Source organism: Crinia signifera, chromosome 4 (assembly GCF_055691185.1).
Source record: "Crinia signifera chromosome 4, ASM5569118v1, whole genome shotgun sequence".
NCBI lineage: Eukaryota > Metazoa > Chordata > Amphibia > Anura > Myobatrachidae > Crinia > Crinia signifera.
The window spans coordinates 87754783-87769405 of NC_139220.1; the positions used below are offsets into that span (position 1 = coordinate 87754783).

The window sequence follows — 14623 nt, forward strand, 5'->3', positions numbered from 1 at the left end:
TAAACTTACAGATACACTTTCATGTGGTTTTCTATGTTCACAAATCCAATATGAATTATAATATCACATTAGGATACAGGACAAAATGCATTGTCCAGAATGTTTTATATTTTATTAATGCAATTCTCTGTGATGATATTGATGTATTGGTATACCATCAGGATTTCAACGTTTAGACCAGTGGTTCCCAACCCTGGTCCTCAAGTACCCCCAACAGTGCACGTTTTACAGGTCTCCACACAGAATCACACGTGACATAATTAGATTCACCTGTGAATCTTTTAAGATGTGTCTGAATAATGAGTGCACCTGCTGGGTGACCTGGAAACGTGCACTGGTGGGGGTACTTGAGGACCAGGGTTGGGAACCACTGGTTTAGACTACAGACATGAACAGAATGTCTACAACAGATTAAGATTCTATTACGGTTAGGTAACAAGTCAGCATGTCAACATTCTCAGCATGTCAACATTCTGCAGTGTGACAACATGGTGAATGTCAACATATGTCACGTCGACACTGCCAATGTTGACATTCCATATCAACATTCTGAATGATGACTTCATATACCACACCGTATCCACACACAGCCACTTCAGAAAGTTCTGGAAAAATTCAAATAATGTACAGATGAATACTAGATGAAATTCTATTCTGTGGGTGAGGCGAGGACTGTGCACTTCGTGGCTTTTATCTGAAAATGGATTGCCGTACTTTTCAGTGGTTTACCACCTCATTCTATGTAAGAACAATAAAATTCCAGGTGCTTCACATAAAATACATATCTCAAAGTCCACCAAAATCCTGAATGTTAATATCACCCAGACGCCAGTGGGACAAGGGTTAGAGTACCATGACAGTGGGATATTGAGTAATGCTGGCAGTGTTAATGTAGTCAGTTGGTAGGTATTAACTTATTAAATCTGTCACGTACACTTTGCCCTTTTTCAGGCTCCAAATGATGCAATCAGTCCAGCCCAGTCTGCATAAAGTTACCGGCATGAAGAAAAATGCTTCCTTACCACTGCACCCGGCCTTTCTGAACCAGCCAGCACCATGAGTCTACAGCTTGGGAAGTGGACAGCTATCTTTGTGCTGTGTATCATGTTAGTACATCAGGTGAGCCTAGATAAACATTACTATTGCCGGCAATGTAGATCTATCCTCATCACATACCTGCTAAGAAATGCATTTGCAGTTTGTAGAGCATCTGAAGGTAATAGTTGCTTTTCCTGAATGAATGGGATCCAGGTTGCTGTTTAAGGAATCTACAAATATATTTACTAACATGTATTATAATTCCTTATAAAGACTTATAAGACACATCAAAGATACATAAATATAATTATAATATATAATTTCAATCTACTATTAAAATATATAATTATAATATATCATTAATTTTATAATTATAACTAATTATAAACTTATTTGAGATATAGCTCGGTTGCTATAGATATGGCCCATTTATGTTAGGTGCAGCATGTAATTAAGTAAGCAGAATAATTTACTGGTAGATCATGTTATACTTACCTATTACATAACAACCCCAAGGTCATAGAAATACTGGAAACTGTATCCAGGGCTGCACAGCAAGCTAGTATCAGTTACTCCAGTTAGGGTTCATGCAGTTGGAAAATGAGTTACTCTAGAAAGCGAGAACAGTAGCCTCTGGCTGAGATGTGGACCTTACAATAAAGGGTACTTGTTTCCTAGCACGGCGCCCGTTGCAGGTGATCGCATGCCTTAAGTTAATGTATGCGATGGACGCGACCGACGCGATTTCAGGGCTATTTTAGCCTTTTCCCCGACAATTAAAAAATCGCGTCCATCGCATGCCTTAAGTTAAGGCATGTGATGCGACCGATGCGATGGACGCGATTTTACATAGGGAACAATGTTAAATGGGCCAATGGACCAGATTTTTCATTGTATACCCACCCTTATGGGTATTTTACATGTGAAATGCCCCCCCCCCCCCCCATTGTTAACGCCACCCCACGATGAATGCCAACCCAAAGCGTGGCGAGCGCAGCGAGCCTGCGAGGGGCGGGGTACGTGTCCTCCAATCTTTTCATACCCCCACTATCCACAATGGCGTGGAGTTGATTTTATATAGTGTAGCGAGCGTAGCGAGCCACCGAGCCCGAAGCGTGGCGAGCGCAGCAACTCCCGCGAGGGGACACGTAATGCCTGTGAAGTAATGTGCGTCCGCTCCCCACGCTTCGGGCTCGGAGGCTCGTTGCGCTCGCCACACTATATAAAATCAACTCGCCAACGTAAATAGTGGGGGTATGAAAAGATCGGAGGACGCGTACCCGAGCCCCTCGCGGGCTCGCTGCGCTCGCCACGCTTCGGGTTGGCGTTCATCGTGGGGTGGCGTTAACAATGGGGGGGTGGGTATACAATGAAAATTGGGGTCTGGGGGGCATTTAACATTGGGCCCAATGTAAAATCGGGTCTCAGGGACCATTTTACATTGGTTCCGATGTAAAAATCACATCGATCGTGTTGATCGCATAGCATGCGATTTGGTTGCATGCGATGCGATCAACGCGATTTTTTAGGACCCGATGGATACAATCAAAATCGCAGGTGCCGTGCTAGGAAACAAGTACCCAATAAAGTAACTAGCCTTGTCCTTCCTTGTCACAGCAAATTCAATGGGAACAAACATTATTCTGGTATAACATCTCAAAAGATTACAATATTTTAGGTGTTACATTTAAAGAACAGTAACATTATAAAGTTGTGTATGACATGAAAAAGATAGAGGGGCAGATTTATGAAGCTCGGTGAAGTTATAATGTGGCTGGTACTTTATCACCAACCAATCAGCTACTAACTGTGAAGTTATAGGATTGGTTTGAAAAATGATAGGTAAGAGTTGATTGGCCGGAGATAAAGACCAGGCACTTTATCACTTCATTGAGCTTAATAAATCTACCCCATAGTCACATATTATACACAATATCTCTTCACCTCTGGTTATGTGAACAAATAAGAGCATGTTTGTGGTCACCCTTAGTTTTTTTTAATTTAAGATGAGGAGGAAACACTATTTATAATAATTTCATCATGACTCCAATGATATCTATAAGAAATGTTGCTGGTAATTTTTAATTAATGACATAGTGGGGTATCCAATTAGCTACAAGGAACATATGGAGGTAATGTGAAAACAATGCCTTTTCCCCCCTGATTTTTACCAATGTTATTTTGATATTTTTCTTCAAACTATCCATCTTGGACTCCCCCCCCCCCCCCCCCCCCCCTTAAAAAAAACAACCCGTTGCCGTTTTGGGGATTTTGCTATGCCTAAAGTAAAATCCCCAAAAAGCAGTGGCTTGTGATGGCTTATTAGATAACCCAAAACAAAGCAATTACCCACGGTCACAGCAGGTATTTCGATACCGATGGTTGTGTCTATTTCAAATTCAACAATTACCAGATTGAATCCCTTTCTATTGTAATTTATAGTATATTCATGACTTGATTTATCTTTTAAGGTTAATAATGTTATGCAATCTGTATTGCAAGGGTCATGCAGTTTATGTTGCAACACCAAAATCATGGGTCCTCAACATAAGTCCTCAAGCACCATCAACAGGACAAGTTCAGGGTTCCTGTCTGTAGAAACTGGTTGAATAATTGCTGGAAAAAATTCTGTAAACATGACCTGTTGGTGATACTGGATTGGAGTTAAGAACCCTGGAGTTAAATGATATCCTCCTAGCTCCTGTGAGCTGATGAAACTGACCAAATGAAAGGAGTAACTTTTCTCCTAGAGGGAGTGTCCAGGTCAGCAAAACAGGGGGTGCACTGCTAGAATAGGAGGGGCGGTCTGGGGACATGGGGTCACTTGCTTAATTTTCCAGGGGGCTGGGAATGCAACTTGAATTTTGGGGGCCTTTCAGCCTCTCCAGGGGAGTCTTAATTTACAGTAGCAACATACTTGCTAAATGTCCTGACTTGTACTGAAAGAATCCCATTACTTTGTTGCAACAAGAGCAAAATGTGTGAAACCATCTAGAGAGTACAGAAGTGGATTAGTTGCGCATAGCACCCAGTGAGCTTCTAGCTACCATTTTATAGAATGCACTAATGCCAGTAAGAAGCTTATTGGCTGCTCTCAGCAACTTCTCCACTCTCTTTTTTTTTTTTTTATTCAATAATTTTTTATTGATTTTTCCATGCAAACATAAAATAATAAATGGTACTTGTGTAGTTTCGCTCACCCACGCTGTGGGCTCGCTACGCTCGCCACGCTATTTAAAATCAACTCCATGCCAACATGGATAGTGGAGGTATGAACTATCCATGTTGGCATGGAGTTAAGTTACTTTTTTGGACATATTTTGTGGCGAGCGTACACCCGGAAGTAGCACGGTGCCATGCTGGCGCCGTGAAACTACACAAGTACCCAATAAATTGGCACAGTGTCAGTGGTTACAAAGTGTTCGTATGAATATTAAAGAAATACATACTATAACGCAATACACCATAGGTATTGGCACAAAGACAGTATATATAGGTATTCTGCGATCTGTGAGTCAGAAAACTCATCTCGGGGCAAAAACAACATTATAGTCAAATATATGATAGCAAAATATTCAAGGGGAATTGGCATGTGTAGTGTCTAACCATCTATCCCATATATTGTGAAATTCATGCTCTGTGCCTCTAGCCATGTATATGTATTTTTCATGAGCAATAGTATCATTGACCAAGGATTTCCAGGTAGCCAGTACAGGGGCGGTGGAGGCCAGACAGGTCCTAGCGATGCCTATCTTGGCTATAGACATAGTGTCTAGTACATTTATCCAGAGATTCCTCATCCAATACTCATAAAGCACAGACCGTAGGGCTAAACACAGCTACGAGTACACCGGTGGACACCACGACATTAATGACCGCTGACCAGAAATCTGAGACAGCGGGGCACGCTGTGCCAAAAGGTTCACCTCTCCCGGGGAGCACTTGGGGCAACTTGGATCAACTCTACCTCCAAATCTAAAGAGTTGTTTCAGGGTCAGATAGACTCTCAGCAACTTCTCCACTCTTTTAGATGGTTTCATTCATTTCTGCCCCGTAACTGCAAATGAGCCTTGGTTGGTTGGATCTGGCACAAGCACTAACTGGAAATCTTGGCAGTTATGCAGCATTACCTTATTTCATGTATCATAACTTACACAACATGAAGAAATAGAAACCACAGATATGAACAAAATCCATCCTTTATTATGCTCGCCTATGAAATCCCACTCTGGGTCAGAGAGTTCTCCCTTTGTACTCTTGTTAGGTCAAAGTACAGGGAGGAAGCACTAGGATAAAAATGAACTACAGCCGGTAACAGAGGGTATATTTACAGACAATGAGATGCCTGTAGTAACTGTGTGTCCCTGACACTGACAGAGACATGCAAAAATGTCAAACATGAATCCATCATTGGACTGTTGTGTAATCCTAGTTTCACTGAGTAACTGTGATGTATGGCATTTAACATGATAAAATACCCTAGTTACTTAGAGCACTAATTGTACAGAACTCTCTCTACAGATGAAAGCAAATCCCCTTAGTAATGATGGCCCCAAAACAGCAGTGAGGCTAAGAAGGATGACGCCATTTTGGAGGGGACTGTCCTTGCGTCCTATGGGTGCCTCATGCAGAGATGATACTGAATGTCTTACAAAACTGTGCAGGTAATTTACCAACAGGACCTGCCAAAATAAAAAACAGTTGCATGGCATTTATATTATATGGAAATAGAATTAGATGAAATTAGGAGAATAACAATGGATTAGTGGAACTAATTATGCAATTATTATTTTGGGAATAAACATCCTCTTTATAGCACACAATTGTTGTATAGTAACTGGGCGCTTTAGTGTGTGAACTATTCAGAAGAATTTCTTTTTGGTTGCTGTATGAATAGTGTTTAAAAAAATGCTTGAAAATGCAATCCCATTTAGGCCGCATCCTCACACGTGTTACATGGAACATATTTTATAGGCACATTTAAAAAAAATAAATTAATGAATATCCATCTGGACTCAGGGACGAACGGAAATGCGGCCACCCAGGGTCTCCTTCATATGGGTGCTCCGGCACCCACACTGTAGCAAACATTGCCCCTACCAAGCCCACACTGCACCTCCCTGACCTACTCCAAGCAGAACAACAACAAACAATACACCTCAAATGAGAAGAAAGGGTGGCACTTAGCAGGCTGTCAGACAAAGCTACTGCTCAAAACAGCTGACCAGAAATAACACATTACAACATATGTAACATATTACAAAGAAACCAACAACAAAATGGAAGAGCAGCGCTAAAAAAATAAATATTGAATTGTCTTCACAATAATATTCATTTAAAAACAACAGTGATTAAAAGAAAAACATTGGACATGAACATTTGAGATATTCTAGCTGAACAATATATGGAGGCAGTCTGTTCCTGTTATACCTCTATGGCAGTGGTTCTCAAACAGTAGATCTTTTCTAATCTCAGTCAGTGATTCAAGGAGTCAGGAAAATCTGTTGAATCGTCTGCTATTTTAGACTCCTCCCATCACTTTCTGCCTCCACAATGCTGCCATGTATGTGCCGTCTGCTGACTACACATGTGATGTGATGACCTTCTGCAGTAACATGCTGGGGTCCTGTCATTATTTTTATTGTCTGATGGGGTCCCAGAGCAAAATAGTTTGAGGACCCCTGGTCTAGGCCCTTAGAATGAAGTTCTTTGTGAGATGAATTTGTATGGAAATGATGTATTACCAGTTCTGTAGAGATGTGGTGATGACCAGCTGACTGTAATCTCCGTATATATGGCATGGTCTTATGCTCCAAGGCAAGGAGCTTGCTTATATCCACTGGAGAGAGAGTGCTGGTAGCCACAATATTCCTGGTGGTGTTAGCAAATGTCCAAAGACTCTTTTAATTCCAAAACAGCAAAAAAAAAAAAAAGTAGGTCCGAGGCTGGTTCAGACTGGAAAGGGTTAAACCCGGTTTTCCAATAGAGCGGATGCGCAATATGTGGGACCCTTACGCATTTCACTGCTAACCCCTAGCAGCTTTTGCAAAGGTCCTTACATCATTTCCGTACAATTTGGCTCACGAGGAACTTCATTTTAAGGTCCTAGAGGTATCATAGGAACAGTCTGCCTCCATATATTGTTCAGCTAGAATATCTCAAATATACATATGCAATTTGAGATTGAATTTTTTTTTAATCAGTGTTTATTTTTTTTATAAATATTATTGTGAAGACAATCCAATCTTTTTATGGTTTTTAGTGCTGCTCCTCCATTTTGTTTCTGCTCCAACCAATATCACATCAAAGACAGATGAGTTAACTTTTAAAATGGTGGAACCTATATTTCCACCTCTACAATGACTCAGCAGGAGTATTGAAGCTACACCTCAGACACAACATTTCTCCTGCCTGTACCTCTCTATACCTGATACTGGGCCAGATGCACTAAGCGTCAAAGTGATAAAATGGAGCATGATAAACAGCCAGCCAATCAGCTCCTACCTGCCATGTCACAGACTGTGTTTGAAAAATGTCAGACATGAGCTGATTGGCTGGCTGTTTATCACTCTCCATTTATGCCCCTTTCAGACCGCACAAATTAAACGGTATATTGCCATTTCTTTACCATTTCAAAACGGTAATATGTGCAGTCTGAAAGGTCCAGAGTGAATTTACCATTTTAAAATAACCGGTATTTTAAAACGGTAAAAAAGCAGGGTCCTACACGTTTCAGACCCGTTTTTTTTTGCGGTCTGAACGGGTCTGAAACGGTACCCAGGCAGCAGTGAGCACTAATTAGCTGTCCGCTAATTACATATGCACATATGTAATTAGCCGCTCATTACATATGTACATATGTAATTAGCCGCTCATTACATATGCGCATATGTATGGTATAGGGGCAACCATTTTCCGAAAGTCACTTTTTTTATAAGCAGCAGGAGTCTGCACATCCGGGATCCGCAAGGCATGAGGTACTGGCTGCACGGGGGCTTTGTTAAACACATTGGGTGGAGGGGGGGGGGGTGTTAGCCCTATTGGTTGGGGGGGGGGTGTTAACTGTAACACGCTGCCACACAGCGTGTTACGGGGGGGGGGGGGGTTGCTGAAGACTGCACTGGCTTTGATCCTGTATTTGGAAAGTTTCCAAAAACGGGTCTGCCAGTGTCAAAAAACGGCACTTAAACGGTAATATCCCGTTTAAGAGATGCGGTGTGAAAGGGGTTTTACCTGGCAGACCCGTTTTTAGAAACGTTTCAAAATACCTGGTCAGAGCCAGTTTTGCGGTCTGAAAGCAGCATTAATTACTTTGGGGGGGGGGGGGGGGGGCAAAGGGGGTAGTGCTGCAGCTTCACCTATCTGCCAATTGGCCCATGATTAATGGTGCTGAGCATTTACTCTGTTTTGACAGTGTAATATTCTCCCGTGTGGCCAGTAATGACAAGTGCAAGGGGGCCCCCTGAAGGCTTAGTCCGGCACTGACCGGTACTGTATATTACCATACTGTATATGTAACATGAGTAAGAAAGGTTAAAGACTTATAACACTATGAGGGCATTGGGCCACCACCTGAAATGATATATAAAGTCTATGTCTATTTCTTGCAGAAAGAACCGCTGCTCCTTAAAGACATACGCGGATTAAAGCAAGAAATCTGCAGCAATAAGGAATACATAATGCATCAATGAACGCAGATACAACTAGTTCTTTCTGCTTATGTACAAGATTAATTTATTAATTTTCGCGCTCACCTGTTTAACTTGCACTCATGTTTTGTGTATATTTATTAATATGTAATAAAATATTTTATAACCAACATTTTATTGAGAGGCATTCAGTGGCAACAAATGGTGTCTTTCCATGCTGGTCATCTCACATTTATTGCAGACGGGTGATTATGGGCCATATGCACTAAGCTTCAAAAGTGATAGTGGAGAGTGATAAACAACCAGCCAATCAGCTCCTCCCTGCCATGTCACAGGCTGTGTCAAAAAATGTCAGACACAAGCTGATTGGCTAGTTGTTTATTACTGTCCAATTTATCACTTTTGAAGCTTCGTGCATTTGGCCCAATAGGTTTATTACATCAGTTTTGCAAACTGATGTAATAAAGATAAAGTGGAGAGAGATAAAGCTAGATGGCTGATACTGTATCTCTCTTCAAGGTTTAATACATACAGTAAACACCCTAGGTCCTTTTTTTCTCTACATGATCATCATAAAGTTAAGGTGCCCATACACGGTAGAATTGTTGGGCGCTCCCGTCACACATCTCATCGCACAGCTCAAAAAGTTTGTGCTGCACATACTTTTTGTACTAGATCTCATCTCATTGCATTGTATTGCATTGTATTGCAAAACCGATGCAATGAGATGAGATGCGATGCAATATTGTATACATTAATTGTACCGTGTATAGGCACCTTCATTTCACTGCATGGTCCTGCATAGCGCAATTCAAGAAACAAATCATGTGTGCAAGTAAAGTTGGACAGATGCTCTGCTCCCCAATATCTGACTGGGAATACAGTGTTAGGGGCTCCTGTGTAGAGGAGTGGTCTGTTTCCAGAAGGGGTGTGGCCATCGAAACAAAGGTTAACCATTAGAGCAGGCATTCCCAACCACGGTCCTCAAGGCACACCAACAGTGCAGGTTTTGTAGATATCCTGGCTTGAGCACAGGTGACTTAATTAGTATCTGAGGGATTCTGATAAAACCATCTGTGCTGAAGCCTGGATATCACTAAAACTTGCACTGTTGGTGTGGCTTGAGGACCGTGGTTGGGAATGCCTGCATTAGAAAGTGCCTGGACTGGGTCCTTCGATTAGTATAATTAGTAAATACTTCTAGTGGATGCAGTAAATAAGGTATCAGATTAGTCAAATCTGCTTTATGCAAAGTGCTCACCTCTCATCATCGGGCCATACACACTGGGCGGCTTTGAGCTAAAAGCCGCTCAAACTTGCTGTTTCGGCTCAAAGTCGTCCAGTGTGTATGGGCCTTTAGTGTTTTGTGAAACGTGTTTTGGATCTGGATCTGTTCCAAAACACCACCAATCCTATGCTATTATTACCCTCAATAACATGAATTGCCACTCATTTACAGTCTATACTGGCCAGGGCTTAAAGTGGTCCTGGAGAGGTCCTGGAGAGGTGGTGGAACTCATGGCCCCCACAACCCCCCCCCCCCCCCCCCAATTAGAAAGGCCGGTTTGGTACCCCCTACAAACTGCAAATTTGTGCTCTACTTGCCAAACTTTATAAAGGGACAGTGGTCTCACAAGGGAAGGGTGTGGTCACACAATAGTGCCCCTAATTCCAATTATACCACACATCACAATCATATCGACCACATGCAGTGTTCCTGGTTCATATAATACCACATAGTAGTCACATTATGATATACAGTAGTGCCCCTTATTCAAGTATTTATTATACATGTATATCAGACATGCGTGTATAAAAAGAACATATTGTCTTCAGCATGCACAAAGCCTGCTTATTTTAGTGGCTTTTCTTAACTTCAGAGGCAGTGATGGCATGACATCACATACACTGTGCCAGAAAAGGAAGAGGCTAGGACAGGCCTTTCTGTTGGTATAACTGTGCAGTGTTGTGGTGGAGGTGGAACTGAGTTCCCCCTGCCAATAGAGTTGGTGGAACTCAGTTCCACCCAGTCCCCCCCCCCCCACCCACACACACTTTAACCCCTGCACGTGGCCCGTCTAGGAGTGGCACTGCAGTGGCAGACAGGATGGCAGTTTGAAGAAATAGGCCAAAAGAGCACATAATGCCAAAAAAAGAGGTGCAAGATGGAATTGTCCTTAGCCCCCCCCCCCCCCCCCCCCACACACGACTGTAGCTGAAATGATTCTTTTTTTTTTGTGGGGGCTAAAATAAAACAAACAAAGCCACCGCGCCCGAAGCGCGGCGAGCGCAGCGAGCCCCGCGAGGGGACGCGGATACCTCCACAGGTATCCGCGTCCCCTCGCGGGCTTCACAGCTGTCCGCGTGCGCTCGCCACGCTTCGGGCTCGGTGGCTCGCTGCGCTCGCCACACTTTCTATTCTCAACTCCACGCCAACGTGGATAGTGGGGGGTATGAAAAGGTCGTAGGACGCGTACCGCTGTGCTCGCCACGCATCGGGTTGACGTTGATCGTGGGGTGGCGTTAACAATTCGGGTGGCCATTATACACTTCAGGGTGCCTATTTGGCCTCTGTGGCCCATTTAACATTGTTTCCTATGGAAAAATCGGGTCAATTGAGGGCATTGAACAGGAAAATTGGGTCATTGAGACATTTAACATTGTTCCTTATGGGAAATCTCGGGCATCTCGTCGGTTGATCGCACCTGATTTTTTTAGTGCATTCAATGCCCGAGATTTTTTACTAACGATGCCCACGATCAAAATCGTGGGCGCCCTTCTAAGTAAAGAGTACCAAACCTTCTCTACAGAGGCAAGATCTTGTCCTAATCCTCCGGATTCCTCACCTCCTTTAGTGCGCACATCCTAATCCTCACAGACTATCAATTCGTCCCCACTGAAATCCACCATCACAGGTCCCATTTTAGTCTCTGGAGGCAATTGCTGGTCTTCGTTGAAGAATTGATAGTTCATTTTGATGAACATCTCCACATTTTGCGGAAGCATCCTGCTATGCCGCTCACTGACCAGGTTCCTCCTGGCTGCATTAAAAAACTCTTCCGGAGTACACACTGGAGGGACAACTCAGGTAAAATAGAGCCAGTTTGTACAGGAGCCTCCAAACTGCCTTTTTTTCCTGCAAGTAAAGGTACGGACTGTCTGACATGTCTACTTGGATGCCGTCACCAAAGTAATCCCCCACCATTTTTTGTTTTTCAATATTATATTTTATTTATGTAGAGGATTGAAATCATAAAAATACAGCAGATGTACCCCAATATAAACATATACAAAGATAAAACAATAAAAAAAATGTATTCATTTCAATTACATTAAATGTAATATTAAACTAGGAACCTTATAAATAATTTCATATTATGAAACAATCCTTTTATTTCTATGAACAGAAAAGTGAGTCATTAACAACCTATCATCGTTATTAATTATAATGTATCAATAGAGAGGAGAGGAGGAGGAAAAGAAAAGGAAAGAGAGAGGGGGAAAATATATAAAAATATGTGTTAATTAAAGATTGGTAAACAACCTATGGACTTATAAAGTAAAATACTAACTTTATATTGTAACAGGGAGTCTTCTTTGAAAAAAAATAATACCATGGGCCCCAAATCGAGCAAAATTTTGGGACAGTGTTATGGATTAGGGTTGTTAGGTATTCCATAGAGGCCAAATACCAAATTTTAATGATTAGGGCCACCATAGATGGAGCTTGGCACTGTTTCCAGTTTGAGGCAATGAGAATTTTTGCTGCGTTACATACATGATTGCATAGAGCAGTTTGTGTTTTTGAAAGAAATATGGAAGGTTTACACAGGAGTATATGTATGGGATCCTCAGAAAAACAATTGTTCTGATCTGCATAAAAAAAATTCCAGACCAAAGAAGTGGATTTTTTTGGTCTTCCATGGTGAGGGCTTTTTGTATCCCATGGACAACTGCTGCCTTGCCCGGTGCCTCAATTAAGCAAACCACATCACCATCTTCCTCGCCAACTTCCTCCTCAGCTCCAGCTACATCAATATCTTCCTCCTGGTGTACAACATTGATACATTCAATCTCAAAATCAGGAACTGGACTTTTCAATGGTGACAGCATCGTATGCAGCACCATCCCCCCCACACTAACAGCTCTCTCACACACACAAAGCACCAACCCATGCCCAACTGACACCTCGCACAAACGAAAAGCACCAACCCCCACCCCCTGACATCTCTCACACACAGCACCAAAACCTCCTCCTCAGTGACACCTCTCATACACAGCACCAAACCCCCCCCCCCCCAACCACTGACACCTCTCTCCCACACACACACACACACAGCACTAACCCCTGCTCCCCTTCCCCAATTATAGCTCTCTCACAGCCCCAACACCTATCTTACATGCTCAGCCCCTCCATCCCCCCTCTACTACTCACTGTATTCATCAGTGGCAGGCTCCGGTAGCTAGGGGACCGACGCCCCTTCTATCCTAGGGTGGCATAAGGCAGCAATGCTCAAGTGTTGAGGATGAGACCACGGCTTAGATTTCTCCTGTCCCACGGCGGCGGCTGCAGGGCCTGTCAGCACAGCAGGGGGTGGGATATGGCAGGAACAGCAAAAGTTCTGAGTTTAGCAGTGTGTCTGCTTTTCCAGCCGCATCTTGCACAATATGCCACACAGCAGTGGGTGGCACCAGTGGGCCACTTAGTCCTCAGGGGCCCCAGTGCAAAACACCTGCTGCAGCAATGGTAGATCCGCCTCTGCTTGGAGGTGCTGGGTGCCTTTTGGGCCCTGGGATCTGTTGGAGCTATTGATAAGTCCTTGCCTGGAACTGCAGCCTGCTTATCTGTGGTCTGTTACAGTATATCTACCCCATTGAAAATGTCCCTTCCGAAATGGCCACCACAACAGAGGAGACAGTTTCTAAGGATGGATTTTTTGTGGGGGGACACATTTTTATGGGGTCAGATGCAACCGGTTCACCAGAGGAAGAGCACATCCTTGGTTGCAGGGGGGGGGGGGGGGGGGGGGGGGCGGCAATACCTTGCAAGGAGATGGTGCCTCATGAGAGAGGGTGCATGAAAGTTTTTGGCCAGAGGGGACACCTTATAGTCTTATAGTTGCGCCACTGGTGATATGGCCACCTATGCGCTGCAGCACGGCTGTATCACAGACTGCTTTGCTAATCATTGTGGACCTACAGGGCTTCCGTATCCCTGTAGGACACATGAAAAAGTGTAGTATGGTGGATTAATGTGTGTGCCTTTCAGTGACCGTCTGATCACAGCTGCAGTCGCATACACAGCTGGACCATCACGATATTTCTTACCAAGGAAGTGGCCCTGGGCACTAAATGACAGAGCAGACTGGGGGGCAAAGGGCACCCTGCAACCTGGGCCAGTGCGTTATTGATTGGGATAACAGGCATGTGTTCATAAAGGAATGCTGGAGATAAAATCTACCAAATGTAGTTGTGCTGTTAATTTCTCTCATAGGTCAAAATAGTCACAGGAGCACGTACATACCAGCACGTATACATCCAGGTGGGAACTGTGACTTTTACACTAAGAATAGTAAATGCAGTCTACTGATTAGACAAAATGTAAGATAAAATAAGACCTTTAATGCCTAAAACCTTAACCACTAATTGTCTAGTAAGATGAATATTGTCTTAAAAATGTCAATGTCGCTTACATTTTTTTATATTAAAAAAATAGGGTGTAAAAAATATTAAAATTCCTATATAGTGTAAGGCAGGCATGTCCAAACTATGGCCCTCCAGCTGTTGTGAAACTACACATCCCAGCATGCCTTGCAATAGTTTTAGGATTCCCTAAAAGCAAAAATGTGGCAAGGCATGATGGGAATTGTAGTTTCACAACAGCTGGAGGGCAACAGTTTGGACACATGTAATCATTACAGGTCATTTTAATAAAA

General features: G+C 43.0%; 1 protein-coding gene across 1 annotated transcript; it reads left to right on the forward strand.

Annotated features, from left to right (window-relative positions):
• Positions 1-961: 961 nt before the first annotated feature.
• LEAP2 (liver enriched antimicrobial peptide 2) lies at positions 962-8857 on the forward strand. The gene is made up of 3 exons (XM_083181951.1): positions 962-1119; positions 5560-5702; positions 8649-8857. The coding sequence occupies exons 1-3, from the start codon at positions 1057-1059 to the stop codon at positions 8683-8685; spliced, it is 243 nt and encodes an 80-aa protein (XP_083038077.1). The 5' UTR covers positions 962-1056; the 3' UTR covers positions 8686-8857.
• The last annotated feature ends 5766 nt before the right edge of the window (positions 8858-14623 follow it).